This window comes from Pochonia chlamydosporia, assembly GCF_001653235.2.
Source record: "Pochonia chlamydosporia 170 chromosome Unknown PCv3seq00009, whole genome shotgun sequence".
NCBI classification, from domain to species: Eukaryota; Fungi; Ascomycota; class Sordariomycetes; order Hypocreales; family Clavicipitaceae; genus Pochonia; species Pochonia chlamydosporia.
In genome coordinates, this window is record NW_019154044.1 from 484,093 (window position 1) to 501,253 (window position 17,161).

The 17,161-nt window shown below is 46.1% G+C and overlaps 5 protein-coding genes across 5 annotated transcripts; 1 reads left to right on the forward strand and 4 right to left on the reverse strand.

Annotated features, from left to right (window-relative positions):
• Window positions 1–838: 838 nt before the first annotated feature.
• VFPPC_10683 (tetratricopeptide repeat domain-containing protein) lies at window positions 839–4,278 on the forward strand (the record flags this gene model as incomplete). Its single annotated transcript, XM_018289007.1, has 8 exons — window positions 839–1,120; window positions 1,546–1,993; window positions 2,058–2,643; window positions 2,704–2,784; window positions 2,839–3,165; window positions 3,231–3,740; window positions 3,795–3,974; window positions 4,044–4,278. The coding sequence occupies 8 exons, from the start codon at window positions 839–841 to the stop codon at window positions 4,276–4,278; spliced, it is 2,649 nt and encodes an 882-aa protein (XP_018138170.1).
• Window positions 4,279–4,398: 120 nt separating this feature from the next.
• On the reverse strand, window positions 4,399–4,769 carry VFPPC_16787 (hypothetical protein; the record flags this gene model as incomplete). The annotated part of the gene is made up of 2 exons (XM_018294540.1): window positions 4,399–4,607; window positions 4,682–4,769. 2 exons carry the CDS (start codon window positions 4,767–4,769, stop codon window positions 4,399–4,401), a joined length of 297 nt encoding a protein of 98 aa, XP_018138171.1.
• Window positions 4,770–5,780: 1,011 nt separating this feature from the next.
• VFPPC_10685 (ankyrin repeats (3 copies) domain-containing protein) lies at window positions 5,781–6,146 on the reverse strand (the record flags this gene model as incomplete). The annotated part of the gene is made up of 1 exon (XM_018289009.1): window positions 5,781–6,146. One exon carries the CDS (start codon window positions 6,144–6,146, stop codon window positions 5,781–5,783), a length of 366 nt encoding a protein of 121 aa, XP_018138173.1.
• A 112-nt stretch (window positions 6,147–6,258) lies between these two features.
• VFPPC_10686 (nacht and ankyrin domain-containing protein) lies at window positions 6,259–8,886 on the reverse strand (the record flags this gene model as incomplete). The annotated part of the gene is made up of 1 exon (XM_018289010.1): window positions 6,259–8,886. The coding sequence occupies one exon, from the start codon at window positions 8,884–8,886 to the stop codon at window positions 6,259–6,261; it is 2,628 nt and encodes an 875-aa protein (XP_018138174.1).
• Window positions 8,887–12,267: 3,381 nt separating this feature from the next.
• VFPPC_18230 (NACHT and ankyrin domain protein) lies at window positions 12,268–16,428 on the reverse strand (the record flags this gene model as incomplete). Its single annotated transcript, XM_018289011.1, has 1 exon — window positions 12,268–16,428. One exon carries the CDS (start codon window positions 16,426–16,428, stop codon window positions 12,268–12,270), a length of 4,161 nt encoding a protein of 1,386 aa, XP_018138175.1.
• Between the last annotated feature and the right edge of the window lie 733 nt (window positions 16,429–17,161).

A 17,161-nucleotide genomic window follows, 5' to 3' on the forward strand; every position in this document is an offset into this window, starting at 1 on the left:
GCCAGTAGCACCGGGGCTGCTGATCGTGTACGAATTGTGGACTAAAGAGTCTGGTATTTTGGCAAGATGAATACTGCTGATAGGAAGAAGATAGACCAGCTGTTTGATGCACAGCTGGACGGTATCTTGGTGAAATACATGGAGATAAATTTGTCAAAAAAGATACATGATGACTGGGATTTAGATCCTAATAGTACATAAATACCGCTATAAGACCAGAAGGGCAGCTATGGGGGGGCTCAAGTGCTGTTTTTTATACAATAGACACAACTAAAATGACGGCCTAGTTCGTTTATACGCATATGCAGCGTTTCAGCTGTGCGATGCACTTTCAACCGAAGGTGGTTGACCTACATCCATCAAGCATTATGGATAACAAATCGAAGATGCAGCCACCACTCCACTAGAAATCTAAGCCTACCTTGTGACATCTCACACCACGTATTCAGGTGATTACCAGATGCGAGCTTCCAAAGGCAGAGTTGCAACAGAGCTCTGTTCTAGTGAAACTTTTGCCCACCCTGTGTCAGCGTGTTTGGTGTTACCGAACAACAGTCCCTGTCGCTACGCCAGATCCAACACCGGATTGCGCAGTCCATGGCCAGCCCCCCTGAATTGTAACAATTAACCTAACAAGGCGACTGGTTTGGGCATCCATATTTCGATAACTTGAGTGGTCTTTTAGAGAGAAGTGTATGAGGAACATTATCAGAGTAGACTGCAGCTTGAGGCAAGTATCTCGCTTCCTATCCCAAGCGTCAAGAACTCTGCCATTGAATTTTACCAATACATATTACACTTCCCCCTCCCTTGAAACATCAAAACGTAACCAAGAAACATGTCTGACAGTATGAGCACAGCGTGGAACAAGGCTCTGCAAAAGTATTTGCAAGAGGTAGGACATCTACAGGTCAAATCCCTAGGCAGTATCGATTCCCTCGTAGACGAAGTAACGCGGCTACAAGATCATTATTGTGGCAGCAGGTATTCATTGTACTTCAACAGACTGCGGCCATTTCTCGATTGGATTTACAACTTTCACCACTTTGTTCGAGCAATCCTTCAAATCACCCCAACGGGATTTGACCTCTTCTGGGGTGTGCTCTTGCTAGCTCTTGAGGTAAGTCGTAGTCTAACGAGCATCTCAATGTACAAAGAGGTTGTTAATATTCCGGAAAACTCTTAGACTGCCTCACGCTATGCTCAAAACTTGGAGTGTCTAGTTCTTACTCTCGAAAATATATACAACACACTACCTCGTTTCAAGGCATATTCCTGTAACCTGCCCACTCGAGACAGGGATACTTGGGAAGTCATATTAATCAACTACTTTGTTGAATTGATTAGTTTCTGCCAAGATTCTGCTGAGTTTTTTAGGAGAAGAATTTCAAGTAGTAGAATGCTGTTCTTCTTGATGCAGCTAAAGGACTTGACTTGGCTAATTCGTATCGTGCAGGGAATATCCTACGGACCCGATCTTTCAATATTAAAACTAAACAACGACTTCAACGACTCCGAGACTTGACTTACTCTATTGATCAACAGGCTCGTTTGTCTGGAGAGTTAGAGCTGATTGCCAAAGTCGACAACTACCACGGAGAACTAATAACTTTGCTGGCACCCGGTGCTATGTTCGTTGGCAACCTTCCGTTCAATAATCTGCCTGTAAGGCAAAATCCTGCATTCGTGGGACGAGGATCGGAGCTTGATCTCCTTCAGTCAACTCTCTTGCCTGACAAATCGCCAGTGCAATTACCCTGCGCGTGCCTATATGGGCTGGCGGGTGTTGGGAAGTCACAGTTGGCACTTCAATTTGCATATAAGCATATTGATGTATTCGATGCGATCCTATGGATCTCCGCCGAGTCCGAAATCAAACTACGGGGATCTCTTGGTGAAATTGCCAATGGTCTTGGGCTGGTGGAGGGGCCATTCGAAAACATTCAGGATACAAAGGAAGCCGTAATGCGCTGGCTTCATCTCCACCCCAGAAGTGTGTATATTACCCAAGCACCTTAGTTCGACTTAACCTCTCGGGAGCTAATAGCCGAAAACAGGTTCACGCCGGCACGCAATTAAGTGGCTCCTAATATTTGACAACGCTGAAGACGTATCTCTCGTGAACTCCTTTTGGCCGAGAGCAGGAAAAGGCTCCATTATTATCACCTGCAAGAGTCCTGAAATTGCGAAACAATTTTCCCACAATAAAGTAGGAAGAATTCAGATAAAGCCGTTTTCGGCCCAAGTCGCTTCCAACTTTCTACTATCGCTAATCGATAAAGACCACTCCGCAACTGAGGAAGAATTACAACTAGCCCTTGATATATCAACTTCGGTTGGCTATCATCCCTTGGCTCTAGATATGGTTGGCTGCTATATTAGGCGATGTGGATATTCGCTGGTTAGATTTCTAGAGCAGCATCCTAGCTTTGAGACGGATCTTCTGTTCCGCGACAACCTGACAGTTTGGTCGGCAAATATTTACCAGAGATTTGTTGATAATGCCTTACATCTGGGACTAGGGTCGGCTGTCTATAGCTGTGCCTTGGACCCATCCTCAGAGTGTCTTTTGCAGATGATGGCTTTCTTGGATGTGGACGGTATCCCGGTGGAATTCTTCACACAAAACTCAAAGGAAGCCATGTCAGTCTCTCCAGCTTGCTTGTTCGTCCTCCGTTTGTGCTTTACTCATCCCATGTACAGGCTCATGGATGGCCCTGACGCTCAAGATGAGCTTCCAGATCTAGACAAAATACTAGAAAACCCTTTTCGGGACCCAGGAGTGTATGTCTGCCTGGCTATGTATTCCAAAGACACATTGAACTAACGATTGACTAGTTTAGATAAATGTCTGCAAAGCCTACTTGATCTGGCACTAATTACGATCGATGAGCATAGATACAGGGTGCAGAGTCATTGCCTTATCCTTATGGCAGTCCGGTCCTCCATGGCTCCGGAGAGGATTTCCTTCATCCTAAGCCGTATAGTTTTCTTCTTAAACAGCTCATTCCCCGAACAGCAGGCAGGGAAACCGCTATATAACAAATGGTCAGCATGTAAAGAGCTAGCTACAAATGTTGTCTCTCTTCGCAACTGGTACAAAACCTACCAAGATACACTTCCTCCTCCAATTATGTTATGTGAGGTCATGTGCCGCTGTGCTTGGTATGGCTCTCACCAACCTAACGTCAAATACCTACCGACTAATCGCTTTGTCTTTCAACGTATAGGTATTTTCTAGAACAAGGAGCATCAGAAACGGTGCTCGAATTGTCTGACGACGCTATTCACATGTGCGAGAATGCCCTAAAACGCAACCAACATGCGGGATACTCCAAGTGGTTTGTTAAAGATATGATTAGTCATCATGTCAACACAAAAGCTACCATCGACCGGGAACTACCTTCCATAGATCATGGTCTCCGCCTCTCGCAACAAGTTTGCAGAATACGAAGACAAAACAAGAGGACGGGTTCACAGGATGACGAAATGTGGATTGCTGCCGCAGATGGAAACCTCGCCGTCTCCTTGATTGCTACCGGCAAACCAGAGGAAGCATTAGTGGTTCTATTGTCTTTGTTGGAAAGGGAAGATATGAGAGCAAATGAGGATATATACTTATCCAATACCTGTCTCTGCTACCTTATCTTGGACCGACTAGACGACGCATGGAAATATGGAAAGCGTGCCGCGGAGTCTACTAGACTTAGAAGAGGCGACAATAACGCTCAGACTGCTCTGTATGCTAGGTTTCACGGGACAAATTTATTGCACTAATTGCTAACATCTCATAGGATCGACTACTATAAAGGCATGATACACAAGAGGGGAGGGGAGGTTGGAGAAGCCGTGGCAGACTTGGAACGCAGCCTTCGAACTAGGGAGCAGCTTATGCCCAGGCACCTGCATACAGCATTGACGCTACACCAACTGGGTGTCCTTGAACAAGCAAGAGGGAATACAGAACCAGCTTTGTAGGTTTAATGACGGCCACAGGTCTAGTTATCAAGTCGAACGGGCTTTGCTAACCGGGCTTATACCAGAGATCTATTCATCGATTCCTTCGACATACTATCAAAGTGCGAATGCAATCCAGGTACGGTTTGTCGAACACTGCTAGCTATTTCGCAGCTGTATAGTAAGCTAAACGACATCGAAAATGCGAGCAAGTACTATAATATTGCGGAGGAGTATCGCATACGAATTAACGGCGTAGATACGAGAGGATTCGACGATCCCTCAGACTACGACATGTTTGTTACCATCGCTTTTCGATAGTACCAAATGACTGTTCTTGCTCCAGGGACCGGATAGATGGTTGTAGCCACCAATCAGGGACCTGCATATATTTAATGTTGTTATTAGTTGTTTGCTTTGCTACGAATGTTAACCCCAAGTCTAACTCAAGGCAGCTTTATAAGGCGCACGATAATATTGCTGTGCACAGGAGTGCTGCATACAGTAAGCTATTGGCCAAGATGAAAAGTCTGACCTGTGCAGGTAATCAGGGTTACGTACAGCAATAGTTGGATAACATTGATCTCTCTTGGCTTTCTTGCCCGCTGGAGGTCGGTTACCAGTGGGTACAGGTACAGGGAATTCCGAAACTTTTGGTATGGTAAACCCATCAATATAAAATATTTCGGAATTACTGGGAGCTCACACCAACGTAGAATACGGCGGCTAACCGTAATCCTCCCGTACTTTACTATCTCCTGGTTCCCAATCCTCCAAAAAAAATACACCATATTCTCTATTTGCAGAGGCATACTTCTCTATATTTGGAGGCATTAAAACCCCAGAGAAGAGCTTAATGGGATCCAGATTTTTCATGCGGCTGTGGTCGTATGTGGTAGGTCGGAGGCCGGAATGAAGTTATAAGCCCACCACTAGCTAGGCCGAGAAACCGCAAAAGAGAAGCAAAAAACACCAACACATGCTCCGTACAAATACCCAGATATTGCGTCGTTATTACCAACTAAAGCGACTTTGGTAGGACATGCCATAGAAAACGGGATTAAAGCACTTCCGGCTCCTGTCGCAGCCCCAAAAGAGCTTGCAGTATTTAGGCGACAGTCTCACCTTGCCTTCTCCTCCCATGACTCCCAAGACTGCTGGATTGGGTAGCTCTGTAGAGCAATGTGAGGCTTGTGAAGAAGTTGTTTCTGCCTATAAAAAATCTCAGGCATTCAGTTCATCAAAATTCCGGGGCGCACCGAATCCCAAGCTGCACGAACTGGCATTCCCACCTTACGATAAGGATTATGACACTCAAACACGCCAATTCGCTACGGCATGGCACAGACAGTATCAACTGCAAGTGGTGAGGACAAGATACACCCAGCTACAGATACTTGAAGCTATTAAAGTGAAATTATTCTTAAGTTCCCGGTCAGAGCCCGGACAGCTCAAATGATATCTCTCTATAACTGGGTGGAAGCCGCCTCCAATTTCTATCAGTTGTCTTGTACCACCAGTTATACAGCTTGTTGCTTGAAGGCAGTAACCACATTATCACATTACCTACCATCATCATGGTTGACAAATCTCGAAAGCCGTAAACGCTCAGAAAAATCGCAACTGTCTAGATTTCCTACAGTTAAAGGCTTCAATGACTCTACAGGTGGCTTGCTTTATGAATTATCTAGGGTGCACAGGTACCGGCGGTGAACTGATGCAACTATGAGTTTAAGTTATATGTACGGGGAGCATCTACTGCACATAATAAGGGCGAACTATCTGCGCAATAGAAGTACAACGCGAGACCATCATTATTGAGATCAACTACTTTTTTGTAGCAATGCAATGACAGCTCCATGTCCCATTCGACTGGCCCATGATAGCGCTGTTTGATCATCCTTGTCCATGGCGTTGACATCGGCACCAGCTGTGAGTAGCATCTTTACAATGATCTCGGACCCTTTCTCGGCAGCCCAGGACAGCACAGTCCGACCACAATGGTCCTTAGCCTCGATATCAACTCCGTCCATTGCAAGGAGAAGCTTGAAAACAGGTACACGGCCTTCCCCAGCAGCCAACGACAGCGGGCTCCTTCCAGAACTGTCTTTCGACTCAATGTCCACTTTACCCGTCTCGAGTAAAAGCCTAACGGCTGACACACCATTCATATCTATTTCACGAGACATGATCAATCTTTTCTTATTCTGTTGCTCAAGTAAATTTAGCTGCATTTGATAAGCTTCATGTGGACAGGCGGGCTGTAAGGATGTATGTAGCGGGCTCCTCCCAGAGCTATCTTCAGATACGGTATCCTCTTGCCTCTTGACGAGCCATGGCTAAACGTTTCTTATTCTCTTGCTCAAGTAATATTAGCTGCTTTTGCCAAGGTTGAAGTTCTGCGTCGTCTGGACAAGTTGGCTGTAGGGCTGGATGTGGCAGGGATGGAGACCGGGTGTTCTCCTTGGTTTCGCTGCCCAAATGGTGGTTTCTCGTGCCTATTACAGCGTAGGAAAGAGGAGAAGGGCCACTATCGTCTCTCAAATCAGCGTCAACTCTGCCTATATCAAGCAGGAGCTTGATTTCAGCCTCGCGCCCGTGCTCCGCAGCCCATGACAGCGGCGTTCTGCCATGGTCATCCTCCAAATTGGCATTAACTTTGCCGGACTCCAGCAGAAGCTTGACGATAGACGTATAGCCCTTAACGACAGCCCAGCATAGAGGGGTCCGGCCACGGTCATCTTTCGAGTCAACGTCTATTCTCCTTAGTTGGAGCAGCAACCTAGCCACAGGTTCATGTCCATTCTTTGCAGCCAATAACAATGGTGTTCGACCGCTGGTATCCTTTGAGTCGACTTTTACTATGCCTGTTCCGAGTAGCAATTCGACAATGGATTCGTGGCCCTTCTCAGCCGCCCACGAAAGCAGTATGTTGCCGCTGTTGGCGGCTGCGTTCTCACCAACGTTGCTGGCCTCGATTAACTGCTCCATAACAGCTTTATGCCCATTCTCGGCGGCCCACCATAGCGGTGTTCGGCCGTCCTTATCTGTCGACTCAGCATCAATACCGCTTGTCTCGAGCAATAGCTTAACCACCATTCCATGCCCATTCTTCGCAGCCTGCAAAAGCGGTGTCTGACCAATGTTGTCTTTTGTGTTAATGTCAACTTTACCGGTGTTGAGTAGCAGCTGAGCAACTGTCTCATGCCCGTTCGAGGCAGCCAACGAAAGTGGTGTCCCGCCAAGACATTCTTTCGAATCAGGATTAACCATGTTCGAGTCAAGTAGGAACTTGACTACTACTTCATGCCCTCTCTTGGTAGCCCAGGACAGCGCCGTCATGCACGCAGAGCCGTCGAAGGCATCAGGTCTATCCGAAGCAAGTAGATACGATATGATTATTGCCTGATCACATTCCTTAGAGATATGAGATAAGATACCTCTCTGCGGCGAGAATTGGAAGCCTCGATAAAGACCACAGTGTTTTCCACCGCTCTGGCAATACTTCTCATATAGTTCGTGAAGAGGCGATGTTGGTGGCTCAATTTCCACGCGGGCCTTCAAGAATGCTCGCACTGCTGCATCGCTATTCGTGGTTAGTGCCGCAAGCATAGGGGCTCCATAGCGTTCTCCTTCCTCTTTAAAGCAAGAAAGTTTAGATGGGTGACTCCCAATAAGGTTCGCCAGGTTTTGTTTTGCCATAATATATAAGGTAGAAGCGTTCGTAGTGTGTCGGCCATTGTCATATTGTTCCAGAAGGTTGTTTAATTTAGTCCAATGAGGAAAGCAAAATGTTTGAAGAAAGGTTATTTGGTTAACGCCCACCCCTTGTGCTACATTAGCATGGTAGAGAACATTTTGAATAGCGTACTCGAGGAATGGAAACTTCTTTTCAGCTAATTGGCGAAAAACCACAGCTTGTTGTGAAAATGCATTAGAAAGCAGACTGCCAATCTTTGCATTAGCATCAATGCTTATATAGTTAACACAGCATTGTTTAAGTCTCTCGTGGCTTTGACCCTGGAAGCTTTCTCCCAAATGATGCCAAATCTGCCGGATGCCATCTTCTTGAAGAAGAAAGTCTTCTACAGACTTATGGATAAATTGTATGGTTGGAACTTGAGACTCAGTGACCATAGCAAGCCCCATAGAGGAATTTGAAATGAATTGGAGCATGGCGGATGTCGTAACCATATCTAAACTCCAATCGTGGAGAATGTCAGGCTTAAAGCCAGATAGAATAGCGAAGTACAGTTGCTCAGGTTTTAACGGCTGTTTCGCAAAGAGGATCCACTGAAAACACAACAACGTTTCATCTTTGCTACTGCAACCCTGTAGCAGAATATCGCGGAAGAGCTTGCACAAGTCGTTGGGCATATCTCGTACTCTCTGTTGAAGTACATGTACGCGCCCCTTATCAAGCTCCTTATTTAGGATATTTGCTGCTAGAACAGCCCACAAGAAGACACCACCTGCTTTATCTTGGAGATCAGCTTGAATCTGCCTCGCAGTTGGACCCTCTTGGATGTTCAACGTGCTCTTCAGATAGGACGCGATATCCCGCCTATGTCCTTTCTCCGTTTCAAGAACGAGGATTTTCCCCTTTGTAGTTGTAATTTCAGGGCATTTCCTACTTGAGAAGCACACCCGGAAGCTAGTACCACCTGAAGTACATTTGTCGCATAATTCCTCAAAATAAGATATCAGGTCCCGAACTTGATGCATGTCATCGCACTCGTCCAAAGCATCTATGAAACACACAAGACTGGACTGTCCAAAACCCAATACAGCCCGTGTGAAGACGGCTTTCAGTGACTCAATGCTCCATTGGTGGAAATCATGGTCCCATGACCCTGGTATGACGGAATCAAGGGCACCTGTTGGTTCAGGAACATGTTTCAGAAGCTTCACTAATAGTGACCGGTACATCCCAATTGCTGATCTCTCTAGATTGTCGCCTCGCGAATTAAAGAAGAATGAGATGATGCTCATCTTGGTTTTGGTTTCCTTCTCGGCATTATTAACAACGAAATTTATCAGCGTAGATTTACCGGCACCAGGCTTCCCCGTTATCCACAGCACGCCGTGATGTTCTCTAAGCATGCTAGGATTAAGCTAGCTAAGATACTTGACATTTCTCAATAGCCATTTACACGTCTTGGCGTGGGCGTTACGAATGAGGCCTTGACGAGCATCCATTTGATCGTATCGTAACGAATTTAGTAACTGGCGCCTCGAGTATTCAGAAAACTGGCTCTCTGTTTCAGTTGTTGTCGAAATTTTATTTACCACTGTGCGGAGAGCGGCAATCAATCTCTCGCAGTCGTCGTCTTTCGGGTTAAGGACTATAGTCAACGATTAGCAACTTGCTACTATCTTGAATATAGCTCAAGAGATACTGACCATTAATAGGGTCAGCAATCTCTTCCACAGCGTTCGCCTTATTTGGGCAAATTCGGATGAGAAGATCTTTTGCGTATGCAGCCGCTGCCATTGCTGCATACCCTTGCCACAGCTTGTTCTTATGCGAATCTGAGTAATCGCAAATACCACGAATAACTAAACAGGGCATTTGGTTTATAAGCCCGGCAGCCTCCATTTCAAAGCAGAGAACGTCGTGCTCTGCCACAAGCTTATCCCGCAGAAAGCCGTCCTTCATTAACTGAGATGCTGAAGCAATTAAACCATAGTGAATTTTGGGATTATCCTCGGCAGCTCGTTGGGGTCGCACTATGAGGTTTAAGGGGCTGTCACCACAGACCACGGCACAGCTTGACTCTTCGCCTGGAGGATGTGCAACTGCGGTTTGATATAGCCGATCGGTATCTGCGTCTGGTCGCTTGTATTCCGCCCATAGTCTTGGTTTCTTCTCTAGAGCACTGTCAATTGCCTCTTGAAGGGAATGGCCGTCATAGAGATATTGCGTCTTTAGGCCTTGTACCGCTGTTCGAAGAACCAATGGTGGTGAATTTAGGCATCCAGTCAGTTGGAACCTCTGATTTTGTATTGTCTTGCCAAAATCATATTGTAAGATACCGGGTTTTCCATTGCTAGGAGCGCTAACCACAATATCGCCTAAACGAATATCATGCCGTGAACTTGGTGCGCCGCCGCCAATGCCAACCATTAGACCAAACCTAATATTTGGAAAGCTATGGAACATATCTCTCGCAACAATAGCTGCAGAGGAAATGCCATACTCACCAACTGGTAAGATGACCATAACAACATTATGCCTTCCAATTCTGCCCAACGTATAGTCGTTATTTATCATGTCGGGTGACAAATTCTGGACCTTGATGCTGCTCGTCGAGAAAAGCTCGCGCGGCTACGGACTCCGGACCAACGGCGCAAATCCACCCAACCGTGTATTCGTCTCGGGTTATCCTTTTTGTTCGCTTAGGAGTGTTGATACTGAGCGTATGGGCATCAGTACCATCCGTCTTCTTCCTTTTCTCCAAACTTGGTATTGCTGTTTGACTAGCTTCGTGTGCACATTGTCTCTTTGACATTGTGTAGTAAGCGAAACCGTCAGGTCGACAGTTTTGAACGATGTGCAGGATCCCAGAAATCCTTTGGGCCGCTGCAGGGAAATCAGCGCAGAGCTCAAGTCCCGCCAATGGCGTCAAGTCATGTAGTAGGATGGAATAGTCAGCAAACGAAACGTACTCGTCCCTCGCGGCCTTGGAGTGTCATGTCGTGAGCTCTGTTGAAGAAGACAAGTGACTACCTGAAGATTTAGGTGGGTTCTAACTTTGACACTCCCAGGCGGCTCTCGGCAAGGGATGACCCTGTTGGCCAAGATTGTTAAACTCCACTGCGGGTTTGGGAAGCCTTCTTCTTCCTCTGCCGTGGTTTTGCGATGAAAATCGGTGTGTTGGCTGGAGAGACCTTGCTGTGGAAAGCCCAAACTTCACCGGCTGTGTTGCCCGTGGCTGACTGCCATACCTCGCTTCCGTTGCATTGCAAGGTTACCCAACCCGCACAAAGCTACTATTGGCTAAATAAATACAAGGCGTGGCGCCAAGCCACGGCAAGAGTGTGTTTATTGGGTGCCTTATTTTGCTGAAACTGCAACGGAGGTGGTTCGCTTGGATGCCTTCAAGGCGTCCTCGCAGGTTGTTGTGCTTCGCGAAACCCTGGTTGGGCATACTTGCACTTAGTTGTGAGAAAAGAGAAAACGTATTATATGGAATGGCTCTTTACATTAGAGTTTCGTAGACAGCCATGTTATGTCCTTTATCTAAAGTTCCGTTAGATACTTGGAGCGATTTATTGCATCTACGGGATTGCTTACGACTGGATTAAGATTGTAGCTGCGCCAACCCTACACCTTAACTGGTGATCTATTTTAGGAATATTTCTTTTTCTCCATTCAATGAATTACAATCCCTGCTCCTGGATATAGCAGTGCTTAGGTGTGCGCCTCTTCTTGGTATTACCTGATCGACATGGCTTTCCCCAGACCTCTCAGCCATGAAAGATCTAAAATCGGACTTGTTCGTTTTCCAACCAGCACCAACGTAGAATACGGTGGCTAACAGTAATCCTCTCATACCAATTACTCGTTCCCAGCCCTCCAAAAAATAAAAAAGAGACACCACATCCTTCATTTTCGGAGGCATACTTCTCTACATTTAGAGGCATTAATCCTCCAGAGAAGAGCTTAATAGGATCCAGATTTGTCATGCAGCTGTGGCTATTTGTAACAGTAAAAGGTGTAGAATCCAATTATAACTTACCAAGATATAGATGTAAGCACTTGCTGTTGATATTATATTATATTCAGAATACAACTAGCGTAGTGTTTATAGGAAGCCTTTTTAGTAGCGTTATCCCATTAGAATTTTAGTATCTATCATTTCTTATTATAGTGTAACCTATGCCTATTGATGCGACTAGGTTATTTACTGTAATATGTAGCGAGCTCACGCAGGATCAGGCTGGATGACAACCTAAAAGCTAAGAAGACACACTGCAGCTGCTAAGCTCCGTAGTCTATTAATGGGTTAAAGCAAATAATTATAAAGCTTGGGATGTTTTATACTAGCAATACACATCGAATATCATGGCTTTTCTATTTCAACTTCTCTCGCTATTTTATTTACGCTAATAACTTCTTTAGCTTTCAACAGAGTATTTGTCCCAGCGCATCATCATTAATATGCAGGGCTAATTCAGCGACTAGGCCAGCTGCTTGGGGCTCAAGTTAATATCACCAGTGTGCAAATGCCTAGGAGCTCATCCTATGTTTCTAATTCGTGTTTCCCAATGCGATCTTTCTGGTAAACTTAACCAAGTAGCAATTCATCAGTCCGTGTCGGTTAGATCAATGACTATACGTGGCGATGCTGACGGACTGGGAGGCCTTGCACATGTAGGTCGATGCCGACTCGTAAAGAGTGCCAGCTTTGACAAGCCGAGCACCGCAGTCCTACAACCAGGATCGAGTGACTCAATACTGGCACCCCTTTCCAGAAGCAAGGCGACGATTGCCTCACTGTTATCGGCCACAGCTAGGCGTAGCGGCGTATTCCCCTCGGAATCTACTGCTTCCATATTGGCACCGTTTCCCAGAAGCAAGGCGATAATTGCCGCACTTTTATAGGCTACAGCTACGTGTAGCGGCGTCCTTTCGAGGAAATCTACTGCTTTCGTATTGGCACCGTTTTCCAGAAGCAACTTAACTATTGCTTTATTTCCCCGTTCAGTTGCCTCTAGCAATGGTGTCCATTTTCTTGAAGCACTTAAATATACTGTTTCCGTATTAGCACCCCTTTCGAGAAGCAAGGCGACGATTTCCTCTCTGTTATCGGCTACAGCTAGGCATAGCGGCGTATTCCCCTTAAAATCTACTGCTTCTATATTAGCACCGTTGTCCAGAAGCAACTTGACTATTGCTTCATGTCCCCAGTAAGTTGCCTCCAGCAATGGTGTCCACTTCCTTAAATCACTCAAACATACTGCTTCTATATTGGCACCCCCTTCCAGAAGCAAGGCGACGATTGCCGCACCCGCACTTTTACAGGCTACAGCTTCGTGTAGCGGCGTCCTCCCGAAGGAATCTTCTGCTTCCGTATTGGCACCGTTTTCCAGAAGCACCTTGACTATGGCTTCTTGTCTGCAATAAATAGCATTTTGTAGATTGCGCTGAGTCTTGGCATTTAAGTAGTCCGCCTTAGCGCCATTGTCTAAAAGTAGCTGGACCATTGCACGGTTTCTTCTTGATAAAGCAAGCTGGAGCACCGTCTCACCCGGCGCCTCAATATCGGCGCCCTTTTCCAAAAGAAACTTGACTAGTGCCTTTTGGTCGTAACGTGTAGCATGTTGCAGTAACGTGTCCTTGTAAATCCTTGTCTCAATATCGACGCCATTCTCAAGCATGATCTTAAGTAGTTGCCTATTACTATTTTCCAGAGCCCAAATCAATGGGCCTTTGGGCGTCTTCGTTACCTGCATGTCGCTGTAGTTGTATGCAATAAGAAATGCGTGCCATATAATCTCATTGTTTAGTTCGTAGGGTAATTCGCAAATATCATATGGTGCTTTTCGTCGCGATATCACGGCATCAAGTTCATCCGACTCTGAAATGCCAACTGTCATCCTATCGTATTGTTCACAAATGTCAGGTGCGGCAGATGAATAGCCTTGACTTTCAGCTAAAGCCTGCAAAAGACCGCGTGTTGCCTTGTGGCTCTTCGTGCACAATGATGCGAATATTGGCGTGTAGTATCGCTCATTCTCGATTTCAAAGCAGGAGAGGCTGTTCGACTGATGTTTGATGAGTGACCCGCAGTTTTGCTCTGCCAAAATGTAGAGTAAGCTTGCATTTTGATACCTATGCACGGTTTGTCGGTATATGTTGACAAGTCGCATCCACCTTGTACGGGGAAAATTCTGTAAAAACTTGGTTTGGTCTACTTGTTCCGCTGCAAGATCAGCATGGTACAAGATGTTCTGTACAGCGTATTGAAGGAACGGTGATTCTTGAAATCTAGACTCGCGAATCTTTGCAGCTTGCCGGAATGTTCCTATAATCATAGTTTCATCGTCGACTAGTGACACCGAGGCATTGCCAAGATAGTCAACACAGCAGGTTTTGAGTCGTTCATGACTCCTCGCCAGAAAGCCTTGATCAGCATAAGAGCATATCTCGCTTAGCCCATTATCCTTGATAAGAAAGTCTTTGACAGATTCGTGTATGAATTGGACAGTCGGAGTATCGGACGTCGTAAGCTCCAGCAGACCCTTGGAGGCATCAAGAATGAACTTTTTGATAGTAGTCAATGGAATTGCTCCTGATTTCAGGGTTGAAATGACGTCCGGTACAGTGCCAGCAAGTATGGCAAAGTATAACTCTCTGGGACTAAGCGGCTGCCTTGCGAACAGTACCCACTGAATACAAAGAAGAAGCTCATCTTTATTATGCTCATCCCGCTTTAGCATATCTCGAAATAACTCGTGTAACGTCCCAGGAATTTCTCGTAACTTTTGCTTAAGATTATGGCAACGACCCCTATCAGACGCCGTGTTCAATATGTCGATAACGAGAAACACCCACATAAACACCCCAGATGCCTTTTCTCTAAGTTCAAAACGGATTTCGTCTGAAGTTGGACTATCATCAATCTTCAACTCGGTCTCGATATAGGCTGTTATGTCTTTAGTATGCCCCATTTGCTTTTCGAGCTCAAGTGTGAGTCCCTTTGCTATCGAGATGTTTGGGTAATAACGGCTGGCAAAACAGACCCTGAAATTGATCCGACATGATACAGCAGACAAGCTCAAGCGCTCAAGGAATTTTATCATGTCTCGCACTTGAGCCTCCTCACATTCGTCTAAGGCGTCGATAAAGCAGATAACACAGGACCGGTCAAGACCTAATATCGCTTGCTTGAACATCGATTGAAGTAGTGCAATGCTCCATTGATAATTGTTCGACGTCGCCGTCTCAGGAAGACTAATAACAGCTTGAAGCTTTGGTATCTTCTTGAGAAGTTGTAACAGCAGAGATCGATACATTCCAACCATAGTTTTCTCCAGAGTATGACCACGCGCGTTGAAGAAGAAGGCCACAACCGATGTGTTTTTCATCTTCTTTAGAGCTTTAGTGTAAGCATAATTCATCAAGGTAGATTTTCCAGCCCCTGGCTTTCCTTTGATCCATAAAAATCCCTGGTGCTCTTCGAGTTTGTCAGGATTTAACCAGTCAAGGTATTGGTCCTCGTCTAACAGCCACTCACAAGTTTTTGCATGAGCATCCTTGATCAATTGTTGACGATTGTTGATCGTATCAAAACGCAGTGAGTTTAGAAACAGGCGTAACTTCTCCTCGTCAATAGGAGATTCTCGATCGGTGACGTCGATCCTCTCTGGTGAATTACGTCTCGTTTCCCGTAGGCTCTCAACATCACGAAGAGAAATCCTCAGGAGAAGATCTTTTGCATATGCAGCCGCCGTCATAGCTGCGTAACCCTGCCAATCTTTGCTTTTATGTGTGTCTGAGTAATCACATATGCCGCGTATGACTAAACAGGGAAAGTTATTCATTAGTCCTGCTGCTTCCATTTCAAAACAGAGCACGTCTTTTTCTCTGACGAGCCTATCCCTGAGCTTGGCATCCTTCATCAATGTGTCTGCGGAAGCAATCAGGCCATAATGGACCACCGGGTTGTCTTCGTCTTCCTTTCGTTCCAAACGACTGACCAAAGTTCGTGGATCTGCACCACATGTATCTGTACAGCTGGCACCATTATCAGCAGGGTGTAGGAAATCGCTTTTGTATAGCCTGTCGCTGGTAGGATCTGGACGCTTGTATTCTGACTTGAGTCTTGGAATTCGCTTGAATACGTCTTCAATAGTATCCCTAAACTTATGGCCGCGGATTTTGTATTGTGCCTTCAAGCCATTTACTGCACTTCTTAAGATTCTTGGAGGCTGGTTCAAGAAACCCGTTGTGCGGAAAGCCTGGTTCTGTATAGTTTTTCCAAAGTCGTATTGAAATACACCACCCCTTCCGTTACTGGGCAGGCTCACAACAACATCGCCTAGGCGAATATCATTCCTCGGGCTCGGCGCACCGCCACCAATGCCGACCATCAGACCAAATGTAATGTTGGGAAAGGTGTTGCGAAGGTCTTTAGCTGTGGCTGTCGCGGAAGAATTTCCGTATTCTCCGCCCGGCATAACCGCAAGAACAACGTTATGTCGGCCGAACTTGCCCAACACATAATCGCCTTCATCGTGACGAGAGACGATGGGCTGTTCGTGGGTTTCGTCCAGCAGCGCCTGGGCTGCAACATATTCTGTGACCAATGCACAAATCCAGCCTACGGTATAATCCTCGTTTGCGTATCGTCTTGGGCTTCTGACCGGTAGAGTCAACCCTTCATTAAGAGGAGTTCTCGGCCGCTTCCATCGGCCATGACCCTCTTCTGGTGCATTCTCAATCGGTATGGGTCGCTTAGACATCGAGTTCGTATTTGAAGAAGAGGCAGTTTAAATGAACGACATGAGTTTTATTATCGATCTGTGAGCTAGTCGAGCCTTTTGAAGATCAAGATGGACTTGTAGCGCAAGAGTTGCGAACTCCAGACCAGCCACCAAGTTGGCAAACTTGAAGAGAATGTGTTGCCAGGGAGAGGAGCTGACCGGGTTACATCAATGTGCATGTTGGTTCGTCCTGTTACTTGATGCCGGCCGCTGATATTAGGCATCAACTTCTCACCCCCTGCACCTACATCCTGTTTCGTGAGCCGCTCTACGGAGTCACCGCGACTTGGACGTACGGCGTAGCAACTGGCTCAACAATTTAGAGTGCTGCAGTGAAGAAATAACTAATACGGTGCTTGGTATGGACAAGAAGAGACTTGACGCTCAAAATATTTTTGTTTACTGTTTCTCCTCAAAATCGGATAGTCTCCGCCCTTGATCGGAAGTGGCATCTGGTGTAACAACTTGTTGTAACAACCACTGTTGAGAGGCATTCCTAACACTTGATTGAACTTGCGCACGATCTGGTGGGCAAAGATGGGTGCAGTTTGTGGGAGACCTGCGATACCCTGTCGGATATCCGACGGACGTGCCGAAGACTCTCGAGCCTGCATTTCAGCTGGTCTTACTACTGGGGATTATGCGGGCCGCGCCTTTTACAACGTGCAGGTTCACTGCTATCTCATGATCATTCTTGCCGCATTTAGCAGTT